Source organism: Oncorhynchus kisutch, linkage group LG10, assembly GCF_002021735.2.
Source record: "Oncorhynchus kisutch isolate 150728-3 linkage group LG10, Okis_V2, whole genome shotgun sequence".
In the NCBI taxonomy this organism is placed as follows: Eukaryota; Metazoa; Chordata; class Actinopteri; order Salmoniformes; family Salmonidae; genus Oncorhynchus; species Oncorhynchus kisutch.
Window position 1 is genome coordinate 63,519,365 of NC_034183.2, and position 23,551 is coordinate 63,542,915.

Sequence of the window (23,551 nt, forward strand, 5' to 3'; positions counted from 1 at the left end):
CAATTAAACAACACAAACCACCTCTGGAGAATGTCTCTGAGCATCGCAGGCATTACACTTTGTTACGCAACAGTATAGTCTAATCGTTATTGTGAAGACTTCAACAGTAGCCTTATGAAAAACAACCCCCATTGGAATGAGATGAAGTTGAGCATGGAAGGAATATTCATAAATTCTTCAAGCAATTTAGTTTAATTCCATCATCAACCATTTCTAATCCATTACAATAGCCAAATTAAATTAAATTAAGCCATGTGTTGTCTCTTTTTCGTAGACAGATCATTACATTAGTATTCATCATTGTATTAGCTGTGTCTAAAATGTGATGGGGCATTTCCCATACTATCAAGTTATTGGTTGGTAATAATAATAATATCACCAACAACATATGTACATTAATAAATCACATGCTACCTCTAAGGAGGTGGAGGGGAAAAAAACTGGATTTACAATTGGGATGTCGCCTTTAAACTCACACCAAAATACCCTCCTCCCCATCCCCCATCTTCCACCCCCATGTGCCCCCTCCCCTGAGGGCTTTGTCACCAGTTTGAGTTATGGGGACTGGGAGACTGGGCCTGAGATCCATCACCAGCCTTCAGATATGCTGGCCCAACAAGTCCCAGTCCTTTGGTTTCTATATATACATATAGAGGGATGGGAGGGAGAGGGATCCACGGCCAGGCTGATAATTGCTTGAAGATATATAATACATGTGAGAGATGGAGAGCATTGTGATCTTGTATGCATACACAGGATCTCCGAGCTCCTATTCCTGGCATAAATAACACGGTAGCTGTCCTTGGGGAGAGGGAGATAAAGAAATAAATTCAAAAGGAATTGAGGGCAAAATGAATCCTTTGGACATTTTGCCCGACTATGGTTGGCCCCTCTATCTTTTTTTTATCATGCACAAATAATTAGCTTACACGGAGGGAGAGTGGAGACACCATTTTTCAAAGGAGACAAACATATTGAATGCAAATTGCCAAAGCTTCATAGAAAATAGATTGTTTATTAATGGCCTGCTAGGTTCATTATATAGCGCGCAGGGTGCAGGAGAGAGGCATCATGGGTAATGGCTTTGTAGGGCACAAACAATAAATGCTTGTTACAGCAGAGGAGGCAGCTTTATCCGGTGCTCAATCTTGTATGGCTGTGGGGGCTGAGTTGGAGCAGAGTATAGGTTCCTAGATGGAGGCTGGCTGCATACCTTATACAGACCCCAAACTACCAGGTAAGAGTGGGAATCGATCCCATTCATGGTTGAACACCCAGCTAGAGGAGGCTGTCTAATTTATGAATGGAATGCTCTGGAGCTTGGCACAGACGATTACATAAACAGTGGATGACCAGCACTGTGCTGTTTACACCAGAGGATGTTATATAGGACATGGTATAGAGCTACTGTACATGTATAGACACTGAGTCAGTTTTGGCGGTGATGGTTCTATATTTTCTAGAGCACTTGATATTTGATCTGGGTTGACTATTAGCCTCTAAACTAGAGGTCTGTATTCCTGGTCCAGAGAGCTACAGCACTGGAAGTGCATTTTGAAACAGCTCAATAACAGATTGATTGATTGATTGATTGATTGATTGATTGATTGACAGGGGTAATGATTCCCCAACTGGAGCACAAAGCTAGAACAACAACCAAGGAGGCAGCAGAGAGAGGAGTTCATGTCTGAACACAGTTCTCCAGGACCAGGCTTAGAGAGTAGTAGTCTGAGCCAATGTACACATGGCACTAATGCCATCATTACTAAACAGAAGAAGTACATGGTAATGAAGCAGCTGGGGTTCTAGTTCACTTACCTTGGATCCTCGCTCATTAAAGATAATCTCCACATCTAGAATCTTTCCAAATTGCTGTGGCGAGAAAGGAGACAAGAGAGGAGAGATTAAGTTATGAAAAGAGTAAGAAAACGGTTATTGTTGCCATGCCAAAATATTACAATTGTTTTGCAATGATGTCAAATATATATTGTGATCTTAACAAATTATCTTTCTTTAATGCAAAATACTGTTTTATCTGTGTTATTTCTATGTCATGAAATCAATGATGTAAAAAACTGTTAAACAAACATTGTAAACAGAGTAGAGTTAGAGTAACAGGAGATGTTTCACACAGAGAAAAGCTACATCAACAAATAGCAAGGTGGTTGTTTATAAGGTTGTGTTGTGATGTGAAGCAGCTCCTGAGGAAAACTCCTTTTCTCAAATCCATGAACCGATAGAGAGAGATAACTGATAGAGACAGAGATATAACCGATAGAGAGAGAGAGATAACCGATTGAGAGAGAGAGAGAGAGAGAGAGAGAGAGAGAGAGAGAGAGAGAGAGAGAGAGAGAGAGAGAGAGAGAGAGAGAGTTAACTAGGCTTTGACATAAAGAGAGACAGACCATCAGGCTTCTGCCTGCCCAACAAACAGGTGGCTGAGCTGTCTCTATCTACACAGGTACCTGCCATTTTCTCTCTCTTTCTCCTCCTCTTTTCTCGCTCTTTGTTGGTGTGAGTGTGTGTTGTTTTCCAAGTGAACAGGACTCGAGGGATGGTCCCAAGGGGTTAACGTGCTCAAGCCTTTTAACAGGCTCGACTTCGGATCATTAGAAAACAGAGGAATGAAAGCCAATCGTAAGTTCCCCCTAATGAGTGGAGTGAGAGCCACTTTTAATTGCTGTCTACAATGGCCGTATTATTTCATTAAAAGTAATTACCCTGTCAAGCGGTCCGCATCGCCTTCATTTGGGCACAACAGGGAAGAAATAGGCCTTCCATGTGGTTGGCGCTCAATGGGAATGGATGGATCGTTTGACTGAGCCACTAATAGGGGTTAGGAAGAACCGGCTATTATCTGCCTGCTCCGGCCATAGGAGAGTGATGAGCGTGATGAGGGGAGTGGGTCTGGTGGAGGAGCTGGGTTTATGGGCTGGTAAAACACATATGACATCCTTCATCCCCCGGGGTCAAGTGCTGACCCCCACAATGCCTGAGAAAAAAAGTTGGAGTTATTTATGACCTTCCCAACAGGCAACGCCAGGGGCGGCCCAGCCCAGGCCACAGACTCAAGTACATCTTGTTCATCTGGGATTTCAATTCTACATAGTTCCCCTCTCCACATCTGCCTCGTATGGTGCTCAGCTCTATTGATTCCAATTGTAGCGCTTCACCGTACCCGGCTCCATCACACACAGGGGCATTTTACATCCCAGTGTGATGCCCCTCTTCGCATGAGATGACAATGCTTCCCCATGCAATGTGCAGATGCTAATTGTTTTAACCAAGAGTAATGGGCTTGTGGTGTCGATTAATTAGTTTCTGGGGAAGTCATCTTAGTGGATTCTCACATGGCACTGGGGATCTCAGCCGCTCCCACACTCTCCTCCCTCCCTACAGCCCTCTCCGCCCCAGCTCAGCCCCAGCCCAGCGCAAACAGCTGCATCAGCACCAAAGCCAATAAACAATGGCATCAATTGGCGGGGTCTCAGGAGACAGACAGAGCTGGGGGACTTACGACACCTCCTTCCTTCCTCACCCCCAGATCAGCCATAGTAAACAATCAACATATCAATAAGGAAATGAGAAAAAGCATCCGTTGGGGAAAAATCATAGGCGCTATTTAATATTCCTACCTCGAGAACACTTTTTTATGAGGCCTCGCTCATTCGCTCCACTTCCTATCTGAGATGCAAATGCATTTCTACACTGTGATCAACTCGAATGCAGAGCTACCAACCACGGATAGGGCACTGTATGTATCCCTGCTTCTGCTACGCTAAAACACCTGAATGCTGTGAGGAGGCTAGCTATCATTAGCATAATACAGCATAGTGTAGTAGTGTAGAGTGCTGCTACTGTCTGAGAGTAGCAGAGTAGTGGCTGGTGAGATAGACTGGGGATCAGTGTGAAAGCATGGGGACCAGAGGTCTGATTGCCCAGAGATGTTTGTTCACTGAGAGCCCTCGTCAAGCAGCCGAGGAGGAGTACTGTTGAAGAACCCAGGAGCAGAATGAGGAGGACGCCCTCAAGCAGCACAGCATGGTGCGCCACGCTACCCGAGCTAGCGCTAGCTTGGAGTGTTTTCCTTTCACTCCTCTAATCGCCCGCTCTCTCAAATATCACACTTTTCTAATCACTGATTAAGGTCTGCAGCAGTCGCCTTAATGAGTCTTTTATTCTGCGCCTCGTTAGTGACTCAGAGGGTCATCCTCTGCACCCTTAAACCCTACGGAGGGATAGGGTAACTCTCAAACCCTCCCTCCTTGTTTAGGGGCTAGCTAGAGTCTCTGTTAGCAGGTGCTAGCTAGTCTCTGTTTCAGCTCTATGCTGGTGGCTGATGGAGGGTCCCTGCTAAGTGTGCACGTCACTGGAGAGCTGGAGAGAGGGGCTCTTCACAACTTGTGGGAGCAGATGGAGGTCCTGGGGGCTTGGCAGCAGCACTGGGTTCGGCTGCGCTGCGCTGGGTTCCACTACTCGACCATTGACACATGCACCATCTCACCGCTGCCTTTCCTTTCACTCTCCTCTGCCTGCCTGTATGTCTGCGGGCTCTGCTCGTGTGTAACGGTAATGGTGTATTGAGCCCCTGGCGGCAGGGCAGCCATTAGAGCCAGAGGAATGGGGCTGCACACCACTGATCACATACACACAGACACAGGGTCATTGTGGAGGCCATATCCAGGGGTGGAGCCTGAGCTGAGCCGGCACATTAATACAGCACAGACAGGATATCTCCTCTCCCAACCAGCAACCAGCTCAGCCCACAAACATCAATCCCAGGACCCAGCCACCGACTGCCCGGGAAGTTAGGGAGGGGAGGGCTGCTGGGAGGGCCACTGTTAAATTTGCATCACGTATCCATAAGCTGCACACACACGTCGGCCGGGCACACAAAGCCTCCGAGCTAATTACAGAGGCAATTTGGATTCTACAGGACCTGCTCCAGAGCTGGAAACAATAAACCCAACAATCAGACAGCACAGAAAGGAGAGAGAGAGAGAGAGAGAGAGAGAGAGAGAGAGAGAGAGAGAGAGAGAGAGAGAGAGAGAGAGAGAGAGAGAGAGAGAGAGAGAGAGAGAGAGAGAGAGAGAGGGAGACAGCAGCCGTGTTGTCCAGTAATTTATTACGCCGTAGCCAGGGCTCTCCTGTAATTAATATCATCAGTTTGACGTCGTCTCCATAACGATGAAAATTAACGCCTGTAGCTTATAATGACCTAAATTAGCGTGCAACATTCAAATTAGATTTTTGGCAATGCTCCCGATTCGGATCCATTATAATTATCTACTTTTTTTGTTGTGTTAATTTTAAGGACTGGTGTGAAATGCGAGACAGAGAGGTTACACTTTCAGGGAAAAGAGAGTACACCTGTTCTGGGATCAGGATTAATGTGTGTCTGGACTTTCTAGAGAGAGAGAGCGACAATACACACTCCAGGCAGGTACCATGATATGTGTGGGTGGGTAAAGAATGGTTTCCCCCAGTGAGTTCAGGGAGAGGGAAGGGATCTCACCCCAAACATTTGCCGCAGGTCAGGGTCACGGAAGCGGAAGGGGATGTTGGAAACATGTAACCTCTTGGGCTGCTGCTTCTCCGAGGAGTCCGAGAGCTGCAGTTGGAGCTGCAGGGAGACCTCTGATTGCGTCACGTCATCTGTCTGCCAGAGGGAAACAACAACAGCAGAAAGACACAAGCAGCTCATTAGATCCTACTACTGTACCTTCGGGTCACATGGTGAGGGAGAAGAGAGACAGAGGGGGACCGGCTAACTAACTTACTTAGCGTCTGCTATTTTTCAATCTGGCGAGAAGCAGACAACGCTAAACAGCTGATGAATTATGGTTTAAAACCCGAGGTCATGCATTACAAATCCACTTATTAATCTCTTGCACTTAGCTTCTGGAGCCACAAGAAAGAAAGATTGAGGGGTTTGACAGAAAGGCATGGATATTGATCCTAGCGCTTCTGACACATCTAGACTTGAGACACATTATTGGTGTTGTTTGCACAGAGGCCCAGAGCTCCTACGTTGTCGACTCCATCATTATGCGAATGCAGTGCTGACATTGTGATATAAATGACATGTCTGATGTCTATGACAAATCCCACTTAGTTCTCTCTCAGACAAGAGTGATGAATTTCAACATGGCTGCTGGCTTGTTTACTCAAACCGACCCAGTTTTAGAGGGAGAGGGTTTCACAAGATTTGTTTTCTGTAAAAACCTTCACTGGTCATCAGAACCATTTACCCTCTCCATGGAAGGATCATTAGGGACCAACTCTGTCTGCATAACAACAGATTGCATCATTTAAATGTGTTTACTAAAATTAAAACCCAGACCTCTTGTAGACACTTCTGGCGTTATGAAAAAACTATGAGAAGTGGGGGAAAATGGAGGGAAAGAAAAAGAGAGAGGAGTGAAATAGGGAGCGAGGCCTGGTTAGATTGAGAGGGAGGACAAAAGCTGTTTAAATATGATATGTAAACTCCAAGGTCCCCAGGGATGTGCTCCTTGAGCAATGGCAAACACTCCATACTACACAGGGCTGGCTGGAGTCACATACACAGACACCCCCCGAGTACACACACACACACACACACACACACACACATGCACACAGACGGAGAGAGAGAGAGAGAGAGAGAGAGAGAGAGAGAGAGAGAGAGAGAGAGAGAAGGGGAAATAAGATAGTGAAGGACGACAGAGTGAAAAGAGAGAGGAACCTTAGATCGAGAGCAAAAAAGGCTGACAGATGTGCACATACAGACAAACACACGTACAGACAAGCACACGTACACACACACACACACACACACACACACACACACACACACACACACACACACACACACACACACACACACACACACACACACACACACACACACACACACACACACACACACACACACCTCTCTCCACCCTCCAACAACCCACTCCCTGCTCCAAGGCCGTCGGGTGGCTGCAGGCCCCTGGGTGATACATATCCCACCATTTAGGAAATGGGCTAGGGATTTATTCATTATAATTCATCATCACAGTATTATCATTATCATCATGATCGTAATGATGATCGCCTTTATTATTCTCATTATCATAATCACAATCTCCACTGTAATGGCCCTCATTTATTTGCTTTATGGCCCATTCGGAGATGGTGACATACATTGTTAACACTGACAGTTGTTTGATTCAAGGTCCCACTTAGTCTCCCCTCCAGCCATCCAGGTAGGGCACATTGGTGACGGAAGGTCTGAAAGCCCTGTGTTCAGTGATGTTCAGTGATGTTAAGTCATGTTCAGAGGTTATCATGTGGAGAAGGGCACAGGAGCCAGTGTAGGGGTGAGCTGAGCTAGCTAGTTCCACTACTCTACCAGTCTGATACTGGAGCTAGCTAGCCCAGCTCACCCCTACACTACTCTACCAGTCTGATACTGGAGCTAGCTAGCCCAGCTCACCCCTACACTACTCTACCAGTCTGATACTGGAGCTAGCTAGCCCAGCTCACCCCTCCACTACTCTACCAGTCTGATACTGGAACTAGCTAGCCCTGCTCATCCCTACACTACTCTATCAGACTGGTAGAGTAGTCTAGGGGTGAGCTGGGCAAGCTAGTTCCAGTTTCCGACTGGTAGAGTAGTGTAGGGGTGAGCTGGGCTAGCTAGCTCCAGTATCAGACTGGTAGAGTAGTGTAGGGCTGAGCTGAGCTGGGCTAGCTAGCTCCAGTATCAGACTGGTAGAGTAGTGTAGGAGTGAGCTGGGCTAGCTAGCTCCAGTATCAGACTGGAAGAGTAGTGGAGGGGTGAGCTGGGCTAGCTAGGTGCAGTATCAGACTGGTAAAGTAGTGGAGGGGTGAGCTGGGCTAGCTAGCTCCAGTATCAGACTGGTAGAGTAGTGTAGGGGTGAGCTGGGCTAGCTAGTTCCAGTATCAGACTGGTAGAGTAGTGGAGGTGTGAGCTGGGCTAGCTAGCTCCAGTATCAGACTGGTAGAGTAGTGGAGGGGTGAGCTGGGCTAGCTAGGTGCAGTATCAGACTGGTAAAGTAGTGGAGGGGTGAGCTGGGCTAGCTAGCTCCAGTATCAGACTGGTAGAGTAGTGTAGGGGTGAGCTGGGCTAGCTAGTTCCAGTATCAGACTGGTAGAGTAGTGTAGGGGTGAGGTGGGCTAGCAGTGTGCCATGTCCTCCTGTGCTAGAGGTTAATAGCCTGAGTAGCTATGTTCGGTCCCAGGGTGACACACAGCAGACAGATGCCCGACTACTGTGGAGGGTGACAAGGCACTGGGGACCGCGGGTCAATCTGTTTCATCGGTCACACATGACTCTATCAACCTTTACCGTATGCTACCAGACTGCACAACGACTGACTCCATGTCCTGTCCTCCAGCTTAGCTACTGGCTTCTTATCATGGGGTCCTCTAACTGTGTGTTAGCAAACCTTCAGATCCACTTTTACTTCACACAATTCTTCCATACTGACTAGAGGTAAATACGACTGGCACTCATACACCTACAGCTATTTAACCCAGACTCCATCTGTGGATCTCTGTGTTTCTGTCAGTGAGTTTAGTGCCCTTGTCTCTCCATTGCTTCTCCTGAGGGATCATCTGGATCCAGGCTGGTTGGGAGAAGGTGAGATGGTTACAGTGTAAAATAATGACATGTGCATTACCATATGACAGGGGGTCTTCAACCTTTTCTTGCCCAGGGATTCCCTCCCAGGCAACCGGCAATACCCATCACACGTTAGCAAAGACATCTTGTCTTATCATCCGGTGAATGTTAATGGAAAGGAAAAGTTATCAACATTTTAAAATGAATACATTTGGTAAATATTTTGACCTCCTCACATTATAATTGTAAGAGGGAGTGTGAACTCTTGTGTGTAAACTTGTTGTGTGTATGTACTGACATGTACTGTATGTGTAACTGATAGATGCACACACACACACACACACACACACACACACACACACACACACACACACACACACACACACACACACACACACACACACACACACACACACACACACACACACACACACTACATGTTCATGTTTTTACACACACTACATGTTCATGTTTTAACTTCTTATGGCTGGTGGCAGTATTGAGTAGCTTGGATGAATAAGGTGCCCAGAGGTGCCCAGAGGTGCCCAGAGTAAACTGCCTGCTCCTCAGTCCCAGTTGCTAATATATGCATAGTATTAGTATATTTGGATAGAAAACACTCTGAAGTTTCCAAAACGGTTTGAATGATGTCTGTGAGTATAACAGAACTCATATGGCAGGCAAAAACCTGAGAAAAAAATCTAACTAGGAAGTGGGAAATCTGAGGTTGGTCGATTTTCAACTGAGCCCCTATTGAAGATACAGTGGGATATTGGTCATCTTGCACTTCCTAAGGCTTCCACTAGATGTCAACCGTCTTTGAAACGTGTTTTAGGCTTCTACTATGAAGGGGGGCTGAATGAGAGGGGAATGAGTCAGAGGTCTGCCAGCAGTCACTCGCTGGTTACGCGCATTCACATGAGAGGTAGCTCCCGTTCCATTTGCTTTTCTGAAGACAAAGGAATTCTCCGGTTGGAATATTATTGAAGTTGTATGTTAAAAAAGATTGATTCCAAACATCGTTTGACATGTTTCTACGGACTGTAAAGGAACTTTTTGACATTTCGTCTGCAACTAGTGAACACGATTCGTGAGTTTTGGTTTGTTTACCAAACGTGCTAAAGTAGCTATTTGGACATAAATCATGGACATTATCAAACAAATCAAACATTTATTGTGGATCTGGGATTCCTGGGAGTGCATTCTGATGAAGATCATCAAAGATAAGTGAATATTTATAATGTTATCTCTAACTTCTGTTTGGCTTGTTGGTTCTCTGAGTGCCGTACTCAGATTATTGCATGGTTTGCTTCTTCCGTAAAGCTTTTTTGAAATCTGACACAGCGGTTGCATTAAGGAGATGTTTATCTATATTTCCATGTATAACACTTGTATTTTCATCAACATTTATAATGAGTATTTCTGTAAATTGATATGGCTCTCTGCAAAATCACCAGATGTTTTTGAAACTACTGAACATAAAGCGCCAATATATACTGAGATATTTTTATATAAACATGAACTTTATCGAACAGAACATACATGTATTGTGTAACATTAAGTTCTATGAGTGTCCTCTGATGAAGATCATCAAAGGTTAGTGATTTTTGTGACTCCACTCTTTGGCTGGAAAAATGGCTGTGTTTTTCTGTGATATGGCTCTGACCTAACATAATTGTTTGTGGTGCTTTCGCTGTAAAGCCTATTTGAAATCAGACACTGTGGTGGGATTAACAACAAGATTACCTTTAAAATGGTATGAGATACTTGTATGTTTGAGGAAATTGAATTATGAGATTTCTGGTCTTTTGATTTTGGCGCCCTGCACTTTCACTGGCTGTTGTCATATCGATCCCGTTAACAGGATCTCAGCCCTAAGAAGTTTTTAAACACACACTACATGTTCATGTTTTTACACACACACTACATGTTCGTGTTTTTACACACAGACTACATGTTCATGTTTTTATACACAGACTACATGTTCATGTTTTTACACACAGACTACATGTTCATGTTTTTACACACACACTACATGTTCATGTTTTTACACACAGACTACATGTTCATGTTTTTACACACACACTACACGTTCATGTTTTTACACACAGACTACATGTTCATGTTTTTACACACACACTACATGTTCATGTTTTTACACACAGACTACATGTTCATGTTTTTACACACACACTACATGTTCATGTTTTTACACACACACTACATGTTCATGTTTTTACACACAGACTACATGTTCATGTTTTTACACACACACTACATGTTCATGTTTTTACACACAGACTACATGTTCATGTTTTTACACACACACTACATGTTCATGTTTTTACACACAGACTACATGTTCATGTTTTTACACACAGACTACATGTTCATGTTTTACACACAGACTACATGTTCATGTTTTTACACACAGACTACACGTTCATGTTTTTACACACACTACATGTTCATGTTTTTACACACAGACTACATGTTCATGTTTTTACACACACACTACATGTTCATGTTTTTACACACAGACTACATGTTCATGTTTTTACACACAGACTACATGTTCATGTTTTTACACACAGACTACTTGTTCATGTTTTTACACACACACTACATGTTAATGTTTTTACACACAGACGTCATGTTCATGTTTTTACACACAGACTACATGTTCATGTTTTTACACACAGACTACATGTTCATGTTTTTACACACACACTACATGTTCATGTTTTTACACACACACTACATGTTCATGTTTTTACACACAGACTACATGTTCATGTTTTTACACACAGACTACATGTTCATGTTTTTACACACAGACTACATGTTCATGTTTTTACACACAGACTACATGTTCATGTTTTTACACACACACTACATGTTAATGTTTTTACACACAGACGTCATGTTCATGTTTTTACACACAGACTACATGTTCATGTTTTTACACACAGACTACATGTTCATGTTTTTACACACACACTACATGTTCATGTTTTTACACACACACTACATGTTCATGTTTTTACACACAGACTACATGTTCATGTTTTTACACACAGACTACATGTTCATGTTTTTACACACAGACTACACGTTCATGTTTTTACACACATACTACATGTTCATGTTTTTACAGACAGACTACATGTTCATGTTTTTACACACAGACGTCATGTTCATGTTTTTACACACAGACTACATGTTCATGTTTTTACACACAGACTACATGTTCATGTTTTTACACACACACTACATGTTCATGTTTTTACACACACACTACATGTTCATGTTTTTACACACACACTACATGTTCATGTTTTTACACACACACTACATGTTCATGTTTTTACACACAGACTACATGTTCATGTTTTTACACACACACTACATGTTCATGTTTTTACACACACACTACATGTTCATGTTTTTACACACAGACTACATGTTCATGTTTTTACACACACACTACATGTTCATGTTTTTACACACACACTACATGTTCATGTTTTTACACACAGACTACATGTTCATGTTTTTACACACAGACTACATGTTCATGTTTTTACACACACACTACATGTTCATGTTTTTAACTGTATGTAACTTGTAAAGTCTTTTGTCTGTAATGTCTTTTAGTTATGTTACCCCAGTAAGACTAGCTGTCGCTGTTAACGTCGGCTAATGGGGATCCTAATAAATCAAATCAATAACTCTAACATAGTCTATCAGTTAGAAAGGTAACTCCAAACTCATTTTCGCTAAGAGCAGCTGTTTAGCGCTAGTTAAACAAAGGTTGGCCATGTGTTGGTAAAAATGAAAGTCCAAGTCAAGAAGGCTTTCCAGCAGCCAGCGGCACTTGCCACACTGGTAGCCTATTCACAGGTGCTGTTTCAAAGCCTATGTCAGATACTCCAAGGAGTGTAATTGGCTCAATATTCAGAGTTGAAGAATAAAATTGACATCATTAGAAATATGTTATTCTCATATGTTCTACAGTATGTATACAATACAAAATGTGTTTATTCTGCTGTTGCTAGCGATATTCATAAAAACATTGGGGGGGGGGGGGGATCCAATATATATAAAAATATATTTTTCCACTGACCCCGCCCGGTTGAATAATCTTGCCATAGGAGACCCCCATTCAGTGGCACTTTACCGACTTGGCAGCTGCTGTCACAGTCATGGCGAGGGAGGGAGGCTGATGCAACCCCAGGCGTCACCCGCCGCCTGCCGCTACTGTCCCCGCCAAGCGTAGCTGTCATCTTGGGCGGCGAGTTACCCACCCTGCTTCCTGTTCATTCATTCCTCTAACAGACTCCCTCGCCGTTATTTGCAAATCGCTTTCAAAGTGCTGTGCTCAGCACATTCCCCCTCCTCTCAGTGGCATTACAAGAACATAATTGAAACTATCTGATTGGAACGCCGCCAAGCAGGTAGATTACATCCGATTAAATTGGGGGGGATACCGAGTCGTCGCTCACAAGAATTATAATGCCTTCCTTTAATGCATCCCCCCCCCCCCCCCACCTAATCCTCCATTGTTTGTCTCCTCTTCTCTAAAGAAGCTGTAAACAAATCCCTTCTTCAGTCACCTGAAATAGCAGGGGGTGAGAGAGGAGTAGAGTAGAGCCCCTCCTCCATCCCTCCCTCCCCCTGATCTGCTATTCATATAGCAGACCAGGGGCGGTAGGGTAGCCTAGTGGTTAGAGCGTTGGACTAGTAACTGAAAGGTTGAAATTTCAAATCCCCAAGCTGACAAGGGGTTAGCTCCCCTGAACAGGCAGTTAACCCACTGTTCCTAGGCTGTCATTGAAAATAATAATTTGTTCTTAACTGACTTGCCTGGTTCAATAAAGATTTATTTTACTAGGCAAGTCAGTTAAGAACAAATTCTTATTTTTATTCTTAAATTCTTATTTTCAATGATGGCCTAGGAACAACTGCCTGTTCAGGGGCAGAACAACAGATTTGCACCTTGTCAGCTCGGGGGTTTGAACTTGCAACCTTCCAGTTACTAGTCCAACGGTCTAACCACTAGGCTACCCTGCCTCCCCGATAACATCCACCTTAACTGGGACATATATACACTCATCATCCAGGTCATTGGATCGTCTGAGGGAGTGTGCATGCTCTTCCATGTGCTTGAACTGTATGTGTCTGCATATGTATAGACCATGTGTCTGTGTTATCACAAGTTCCCAGAATCCACTTTGGGTAGTCCTCATGCAGCTGACACAGACTTTGAAAGATCTGGAATTGAGTGCAGTCCTAACAACACTGCCTTAATTTGTTATCTGAATAAAAAGAATGATAACTCATGAAATCCAAACCCAACCTTGGACTATTTGAATGGCGCTTGCTAGATAACGAGCTCCGCTTTTTTAAAACAGAAGTTGCTGGCAGACCTTTTCTACAGTCCCATTCTCTCTCTCTCTCTGAGGATTTGGAGAAAGTTTGACTGCCTCTTTCTATCCTCAAGTCACCCGCTTTCATGTGAGTGTCGTTTGAACATGGGAGTCACACAGCAGGCCCCAGAGGTCTGAGTCTGGACAACAGCACCTCCCTGGAGTAGAGGAGGACTGACTGACTGAAGAGATGAGGAGAGAGAGAAGAGGCAATCCCTCATTAAACACACACTGCCAACCCTCCGCCGGGAATTCACACAGAATCCAAACATTTCATTCTCTTTTCCTCATGACTCTTTTAAAGTCTATAAGTTTTCCGAGACGGCCAGAGTAAAGCACTGAGGAGTGGGAGCCTAGTGAGTGCTGATCTGCTCCCCAATCTGTGTTTCTGCAGGGTGTCCTAATCAAAGACACCCGCGCCCTTCTGTGGCACCCAAAGCAAACAGGCTGGGTCATTAAAGCAGGGGAGCATCAGTGGTGGTGGGGGGCACAGCGGTGGGGAATGCTCCCCTACACCATCGGCCCCAGGGATTAGCCAGCCACTCTGTTTACAGCCCACTGATCTGATCCCTCTCTCCTCACTGGCAGGGTGAGATGGAGAGAGAAGGAGAGAGAGGGGTAGAGAGAGAAAGAGAGAGTGGGGGAAAAAAAGGGAGGGAAAGGGAGAGGAAGAAAGATAGTGAGAGAGAGGGAGGGAGGGAGCCGTGAAGGAAAGCAGGGCTGACTCTCATCTCTCCATGGCCGCGTCACTTGGCTTTCTTCACAGCGGGTGGACAGATGAAATGAAATATAAAATGGCGAGAGGAGAAGTGAGTGGCGTGGGGGAATGAGAGGCAGCGACACGGCAGGGTTCTGAGCAGGGGAGTGGAACCTCCTGCAAAGTCTCTCCTTACTCACTGAACACAGTGTATCTGTGTAGCTGCCAATAAGAGTCAGCCATGACGACGGAGTCACACACATCTTCAAATGAAACATGATTTCATCACAGAGTAATGCTACAGTTATACACATGGCCTTGCTATATCTGTACCTGTAAATCACAGCTGATTTCTCCACCCATTATCTATGGTGCTTCAGTGCTTCTATGGTTAGGAAAATGGATTTGTTAACAATGTTTTTTATGGGTGGCTTGAATCCCTCAGGGGGGCAGCCTTGACCCCCAGCTGACCTCTCCCAGCAAGTGTTTTCATGTGAGATGAGGAGAGGAAGAGAGGGAGGAAAGGAAGAAAGGCTGGACTGAAGTCACATTTTCTCCCGCTGGTATTATCAGGAGTTAGAGAGAGGGAGACTTCTGATAAATCCTCCTCTCTGATCCTCAACTACCTCCAGAAAGGGTGGTTATGTCACAGGTTATGGCATATTTTATATATGAAATATATTATGTATACTTTCACTTAATTTAAACCACATGTCAACGCCTACCTGGTGGGCTCACATCGCTATAGTGTTTGCTCTGTCCTATTGGTCCAAAGTGTAGGCTGCTGAATATGCTGAACTCAACATATTTAACCATGACAAAAACAAGCTATGTAGAATTTTATATATTTAACTACGGAAAGTAGCTGTGCAATATTCAGTATTTGACATATCAAATTATGAAAAAATAACAACACGGTTGAATTCAAGCTGTTTTACCTACATGGGAAAATGGTGATGTAATATGCTGAATTCAACATATTTTACTGTGGGGGAATAGCTGCATAGTATGTTGAATTTGACATTTTCTACTATTGTAAAATAGCAGTCAGTATGGTGAATTTGGCATATTCTACTATGGCAAAATAGCTGCATAGTGTGTTGAATTTGACATTTTCTACTATTGTAAAATAGCAGTCAGTATGGTGAATTTGGCATATTCTACTATGGCAAAATAGCTGCATAGTGTGTTGAATTTGACATTTTCTACTATTGTAAAATAGCAGTCAGTATGGTGAATTTGGCATATTCTACTATGGCAAAATAGCTGCATAGTGTGTTGAATTTGACATTTTCTACTATTGTAAAATAGCAGTCAGTATGGTGAATTTGGCATATTCTACTATGGCAAAATAGCTGCATAGTGTGTTGAATTTGACATTTTCTACTATTGTAAAATAGCAGTCAGTATGGTGAATTTGGCATATTCTACTATGGCAAAATAGCTGCATAGTGTGTTGAATTTGACATTTTCTACTATGGTAAAATAGCTGTCAGTATGGTGAATTTGGCATATTCTACTATGGCAAAATAGCTGCATAGTATGTTGAATTTGACATTTTCTACTATGGTAAAATAGCTGTCAGTATGGTGAATTTGACATATTCTACTATGGTATAATAGCTGAATAGTATGTTGAATTTGACATTTTCTACTGTGGTAAAATAGCTGTCAGTATGTTGAATTTGACATATTCTACTATGGTAAAATAGCTGTCAGTATGGTGAATTTGACATATTCTACTATGGTAAAATAGTTGTCAGTATGGTGAATTTGACATATTCTACTATGGTAAAATAGCTGTCAGTATGGTGAATTTGACATATTCTACTATGGTAAAATAGCTGTCAGTATGTTGAATTTGACATATTCTACTATGGTAAAATAGCTGTCAGTATGGTGAATTTGACATATTCTACTATGGTAAAATAGTTGTCAGTATGGTGAATTTGACATATTCTACTATGGTAAAATAGCTGTCAGTATGGTGAATTTGACATATTCTACTATGGTAAAATAGCTGTCAGTATGGTGAATTTGACATATTCTACTATGGTAAAATAGCTGTCAGTATGGTGAATTTGACATATTCTACTATGGTAAAATAGCTGTCAGTATGGTGAATTTGACATATTCTACTATGGTAAAATAGCTGTCAGTATGGTGAATTTGACATATTCTCCTATGGTAAAATAGCTGTTTGCTCAATTCCCCATATTTAACTCAGAGAAAGTGTCTGTGGATAATCCTGGATTAGCGGCTGCTCCTCAGGAGGCAGTGCAATATGTTGAGGGACATTTGCAGAGGTTTATATACATTTATAGCTAATTAGCTAATTTGACCAATTAGGCAGGGCTTTTTGGCTGGCCTAGCCCAGGCCCCTGCAGGCATAGAGTGCAACTTTCCCTCCTCTACTTTCCACTAACTCCACAACCAAATGGATCAGGGGGAGGGCTTGTCCCCCTTTCACAGAGCCTAAATGATTCATGTGTACAGCATGTTGAATCTCATTGGCGGAAATAAATAAAACCCTTCAGGTTTCCACGTTTTCCAGAGAGCCCGGCTTCTCAAAAATGCACTTTGATTTCGCCACAACGTTTCCAGTTAAGTTCAATCAACTCCAACTCACGCAGAATCAGCTCCACGCTTTGACATCTTCATGTATTTGCTGACATCACAGTCTACTCCTGCACCCTTGTACACTCTGGGTAGTTGTGTAACGTTAACGATGCCTAACCTAACGAGCCGAGGCACAACCTTATGACCGTCATAAGTAATATTCCATCCCTTCCTGCTTCCAAGCCTTTATTAACAATCCTACTGGTAATGGTCTTAAGGCTGAGGTTCCTTAAACACCTCCGGTCATCAACCTAATTTAAGATAATGCCAGGTGTGTGTTGTGTTGTTGAGCGGTACTGACCGGTACAGTTGTGTTGGCGGTGATGGCGGGCGTGTTGTTGTCGGTGCCCGGCGGCTCACTGTGCGTCTGTGTGGGGGTGTAGAGGGTCATGGCATGCTCGGGCACCCTGTTCTGCCCGGTGTAGTCCTGCGTGGGGAGGGGGTGGGGTGCCGCAAACTCGGCCGGGATGCCATTCTGTGGGGGAGGCGGGTACTGGGCAGGCGTGTACGGCTGGGCCATGGCTTCTGGGGGGTTGGTGGCCTCTTGGTTACCCTATTAAGACAAAGAGGAGAAGACAGTGTTACATTCATTGTTCCACATCACTTGTGATTAAAGTTACATTGTTAGAACAGCGGAGTACCTTGTTAGTAGTATTAAAGAACAACGCAGCATGAAAGCATGCTGGTTACCCCTGTGCTTTGGAAGTAGCTGGGGAGAATAAGAGTTGTCCTGCAAACTAAGTATCTCAGGGAAATAGCTATCATATCATATTTCACCCCAGATTAGAGGATCCCTTGATCATTATTAATGAACATAGTTTATGGTGTGTAGAGCACGGCTCTCTGGTGGTGGGGCAGGAGCAAGGAGGAAACTCAATTGCACTCATGGCAAAGCGCAAGAGGAAAGATCAATTAATTGATACAATTTTGATTAGAGCCTTTGATTCAAATGACAGGTCGGTTATAGGAGCAGCCGATTCCTTTCTGTGTTCCACTTTTCTGCTTTGAACACCTCCTACCTGCATCTTACTTGATATATCTGTCCTGTCCTTGGCTCTTCCTTCTCACCCCCTCCCCCACTCACATCCCTCTTTCATTCTGTCCTACTCGTCTTGTTCTGTCTCTGTGCTCCTGAGTGACTTAAGTGACAGATGGCTGGTAGAGACGTGGCAGGCGCTTTGCAAACCCTTTCTCTCGTGTGGGCGCTTAAGATGATGAGCTGTTGAATTAATGGACTTTTCTGGCTGGTGCACATTGGTAAGCAAAGCAATGGTAGGACTAGAGGAGAGCATGTCTTATTGTTCTACCACACTGAGCCCTGCTGGAACAGATACCACACCTCTACATTAAAACCCCAACAACTGTGTTTTAAAAACGGTGAGACAATACCGGCAGAATCCAATAACACATTCCCACCAAATATCCCCAATCAAATTTGAAGATACAGATCACAAGAGCTGAACGCATAACTCCTCCGATAAGAGAAGACAAAGAGGCTTATGGGTAAGGGGGAAAACAATAACAGTAAACAGATAGAGAAGTTTCTGTCTCTTCCAAGCCTTAACTGGCTAGGGACGGAGAGAGGAGAGATAAATGCTTTTTATTCCTTTTTTCTCACTTGTGTGCATTGCTGTTTGGGCTCTATGTTGCAGGCTTCCACAGACAGCCGTAGCTAGTTGGGCTGGAGGACGAGAGGAGGCCTGTGCTTTAATGAGGGAGGGGAGCTGTGCAGCATAGCGCCCAGCGCTGTAAATGTTTTGGAAACAATGATACACTGACGTGTTGCCAAACAAACCACAGTCCAAACCACTTGGCCAATTAAGGAAATGCCTCCATTATCTAAATGAAAAAAGAAAGGCCCTTCAGCCTTGAGAGATGAGGAGGATCGACCAGCTTCAAGAGAGGCCACAGTCTCAAGGCCTGGGCCCTCAACACCTCCGTGACCTCACCTACCCTGCCTACCTCCATCTCTCTCCTCTTACCTCCCCTCTCGTTCCCCCCATCTCTTTCTTCCCTCCCTCTTCGTGCTGAAACTTTTTAAATCTCTCCCCCTGTGCTCTACTTTTCATCTCCCTCTAGTCATGGCGTTATATAACCCACTTGCATTGCAGGGCATCCTTATTCAAGTCGACTCTTGATGTCGGCAATTTTAAACTTTTAAGCACCCACTTCAAGGAAGGGGGCTGGTTAGCTACCTAAAAACGGAAGCTTCTCATGGCACAGCGGCAGCTGAGACCTTTCACATAGTTTCCCCATGAACCGGTTCAAGTGGTCTAACATCAACAAATCAGTTAGGAAAGAAAGCTTGAGTCCAGATGACAACAAGGCATATATGAGAAACAGTTTTCACACCATATGGGAGATCAAGGCTACATTAGAGGATTCTGTTAGACATGGCGAGGCACAGAGCACCAGTGTACTTGTGTCACGCCTATTGTTCTTGGAGCATAAAACAAGGGCATGGGACTGAAATAAAGCCATGTGACACACAACACTGGGTAACAGCCTGGAGCTGGGAGGGAGAGCGAAAGAGCGCGCACGAGAGAGAGAGAGAGAGAGAGAGAGAGACAGAGAGAGAGAGACAGAGAGAGCGAGAGAGAAAGAAAGAAAGAGAGAGAAAGAGAGAGAGAGAGAGAGAGATGCAGCAACAAAGTGTTGTACTGCATTATACAGCACCACAGCACTGTTTCAAAGGGCAGCAAACCAAAAGCAAGGAGTGGGGATCTATGGGTGTGAGTAGAGAACGGGGCTCATTAGTGAAACACAAAGTAACACTGGCTCTAGTATGATCTTCCCCTTCTCTCTGATGTATGTGACAAACAAGTTATTCAACTGGAAATGAACTAGAAGAGAAAAAAGGGCCCATGCAAATCAGCAGCGTTGGTCCCGCTGTGACCGCACATCCTTTTAGCTGGTGATAATCCACAGTGCCTGATGAAAACCCCCACAACATATCAACCATAAAGCTCCCAGGCGCAGGTTGCAGTTCCCATCTCTCCCATCTCTCACGGCTCTGACGGGGAGACGTTAAGTTATGGCCGGAGAGAAACTGCTCCTAGTCGTTTGTGTGGTGTTATGAGGCCCCGGGCGGCAGGCGGTGTTCGTCCACCTGCAGGCGTGTTAACGATGGACGAGCAGGTCCCACCGTGGTAATTCAGCGCCCCCGCACAAGGCCAGACGGTGGGAGTTAGCTAAACCCCTCCTCCATCGACAGGACCAGGGGGAATACAGGAATCCAGACAGAACGCCCAGTCTGTATCGATCTCCTATCTCTCTCTCGCTCACGCTATCTCTTACTCCCAACTCTCTCTCTCTTCATCTCTCTCCTTTACCCCTCAACCCCTACTACAGAAGAGCACAATAAAAAACACTCTCTTTAATGTTAAGCACTCTCCCAGTGTAAAATTGGATTGAAACCCTTACTTAACGAAATCACTTTCGGTAGCAGGGTTTTTGTTTTTACAGTCAGCATTAGGCAGCCCTGTCTAAGGTGCAGAGGGGCGAGGAGGTTGGGCAGGCCAAAATGGCTTGGACTTCCAGACCTGCTCGTCTAGAGAGAAACACAGGGCAATGGACAGGTGGAGAGTGATGCTACTGTAATGATAATAACTGGTGTTAGCTCTTTTGATGACGGAAGCTCCATTTCATCTCCATGGATACATGGGTAGAGTTCTTGGCCAGTGGCCAACAATCTCTGATCTCTTCAGCAAAGCTGCTGGGGACTTGCTCTCTGAGGTAGGCAAGGCAGAGATGAGTTGAGCACATACAGTAGCTGGGAAGAACTCATATCAGCAGAGTGGTGTCAGTTCCTGTACTGTGCATGGGAGGTCAGAGGGTAAAGCTAAGGCTAAAGACAGTAGGTGACTAATTGTGTTGCATTGAATCCAGGTGGAAATCACTCAAATGGGAGCCATTGATGGTATCAGCTATGGACGTGTGATGGAGTGAGCAGCGTTATGGCTTTTACTTAGACAAACCGATTTAGCCACTCAGACGCTTGTGTTTTGTCTTGTTTTTAGGGGGTGGATCAGCTTTTATATTGTGCTGAGATTGTTGCTTCCATCAATGTAATTGTCTGCATCATTTCCAGTCCCTCATATATTTGTTGGGTAAATACATACATACATACATACATACATACATACATACGCAAATACATATACAACATAAACATTCATACACACACACACACACACACACACACACACACACACACACACACACACACACACACACACACACATACATACATACATACATACATACATACATACATACATACATACATACATACATACATACATACATACATACATACATACATACATACATACATACATACATACATACATACATACATACATACATATATACAGTTTAAGTCTGAAGTTTACATACACTTAGGTTGGAGTCATTAAAACTCGTTTTCAACCATTCCACAAATTTCTTGTTAACAAACTATAGTTTTGGCAAGTCGGTTAGGACATCTACTTTGTGCATGACACAAGTCATTTTTCTAACAATTGTTTACAGACAGATTATTTCACTTATAATTCACTGTATCACAATTCCAGTGGGTCAGAGGTTTACATACACTAATTTGACTGTGCCTTTAAACAGCTTGGAAAAGTCCAGCAAATGATGTCATGGCTTTAGAAACTTCTGATAGGCTAATTGACATAATTTGAGTCAATTGGAGGTGTACCTGTGGATGTATTTCAAGGCCAACCTTCAAACTCAGTGCCTCAGTGCCATGGGAAAATCAAAAGAAATCAGCCAAGACCTCAGAAAACAAATGTGTAGACCTCCACAAGTCTGGTTCATCCTTGGGAGCAATTTCCAAATGCCTGAAGGTACCATGTTCATCTGTACAAACAATAGTACGCAAGTATAAACACCATGGGACCACGCAGCCGCCATACTGCTCAGGAAGGAGACACATTCTGTCTCCTAGAGATGAACGTACTTTGGTGCGAAAAGTGCAAATCAATCCCAGAACAACAGCAAAGGAACTTGTGAAGATGCTGGAGGAAACATGTTCAAAAGTATCTATATCCACAGTAAAACGAGTCCTATATCGACATAACCTGAAAGGCCACTCGGAAGGAAGAAGCCACTGCTCCAAAACTGCCATAAAAAGCCAGACTACGGTTTGCAACTGCACATGGGGACAAAGATCACACTTTTTGGAGAAATGTCCTCTGGTCTGATGAAACAAAAATAGAACTGTTTGGCCATAATGACCATCGTCATGATTGGAGGAGAAAGGGGAGGCTTGCAAGCCGAAGAACACCATCCCAACCGTGAAGCACGGGGGTGGCAGCATCATGTTGTGGAGGTGCTTTGCTGCAGGAGAGACTGGTGCACTTCACAAAATAAATGGCACCATGAGGAAAACAATTATATGGATATATTGAAGCAACATCTCAAGACATCAGTGATATACTGTATATATACACATTTTTGTTTTGAATATACCTTTGTTATTCCCCGCAAACCCTACCACCCCTCCCCCAATTGGAGTAAACTAATAAAGACTCACTTGTTAGGGACTGGAAGACCTTGAAAAGGTCTCTACCACACAGGTTCATCTGTCACCAGATCCAACATCAGACCTGTTACAATATTAGATGATCCGTTTGAGATGTTGAACTACAAGAAAACCAGGTGAATATTGAGAATGTGTTCCTTTCTGGGTGATTCAGCATATATGTGTGTACTCTAGTATACATTAGTTACTGAACTGGCATGTTGAAAGGAAACCTTTAAAATGGCTCAAGTTTACAGAACTTATCCAGTGCAGTGAGTCCAAAGGAGAGGAAGGGAAAGAGTGTGGAGTGTTTTATAGCGACAGCACAGCTCCAAGACATAGAGAAGAGAAGCACTCATCTCACTTTAATGACTCCCTCACTGAGAGGAAGGCAAACTTGTGACAAATCCCGTTGGGCCATTGCAGCAGAAAACAGAGTGGGGACAACCGGAGAGTGTCTCGTAGCTCAACAGTGGCCAACGTAGAGCATGCAACACACACGAAACACAGCGAGGACTTTCAGCCAGGCACATAAAAGCCCCTTGTTGTTTTCGTCCTGGCTACTGACGCCCAGCTAATTGGACCCCAACAAACAGACATGCAGAAAAAGCAGGCAGGCCAGTGAGGCAGGCCTGAGATGATTTTGAACATTCAGCAACTGGC

At 44.0% G+C, this 23,551-nt stretch overlaps 1 protein-coding gene across 9 annotated transcripts in view; it reads right to left on the bottom strand.

The window, feature by feature from the left end:
* The window catches only part of LOC116352815 (RNA binding protein fox-1 homolog 3-like), a 410,981-nt gene that overhangs the window by 30,806 nt on the left and 356,624 nt on the right, over window positions 1-23,551 (bottom strand). For all 9 annotated transcript variants that reach the window (XM_031834666.1, XM_031834665.1, XM_031834669.1 and 6 more), the window contains 3 exons: window positions 17,660-17,911; window positions 5,516-5,659; window positions 1,819-1,872 (listed from right to left, as the gene is read on the bottom strand). In XM_031834666.1, coding sequence (XP_031690526.1) covers window positions 1,819-1,872; window positions 5,516-5,659; window positions 17,660-17,911 — 450 coding nt within the window. The remainder of the gene's footprint in view (window positions 1-1,818; window positions 1,873-5,515; window positions 5,660-17,659; window positions 17,912-23,551) is intronic.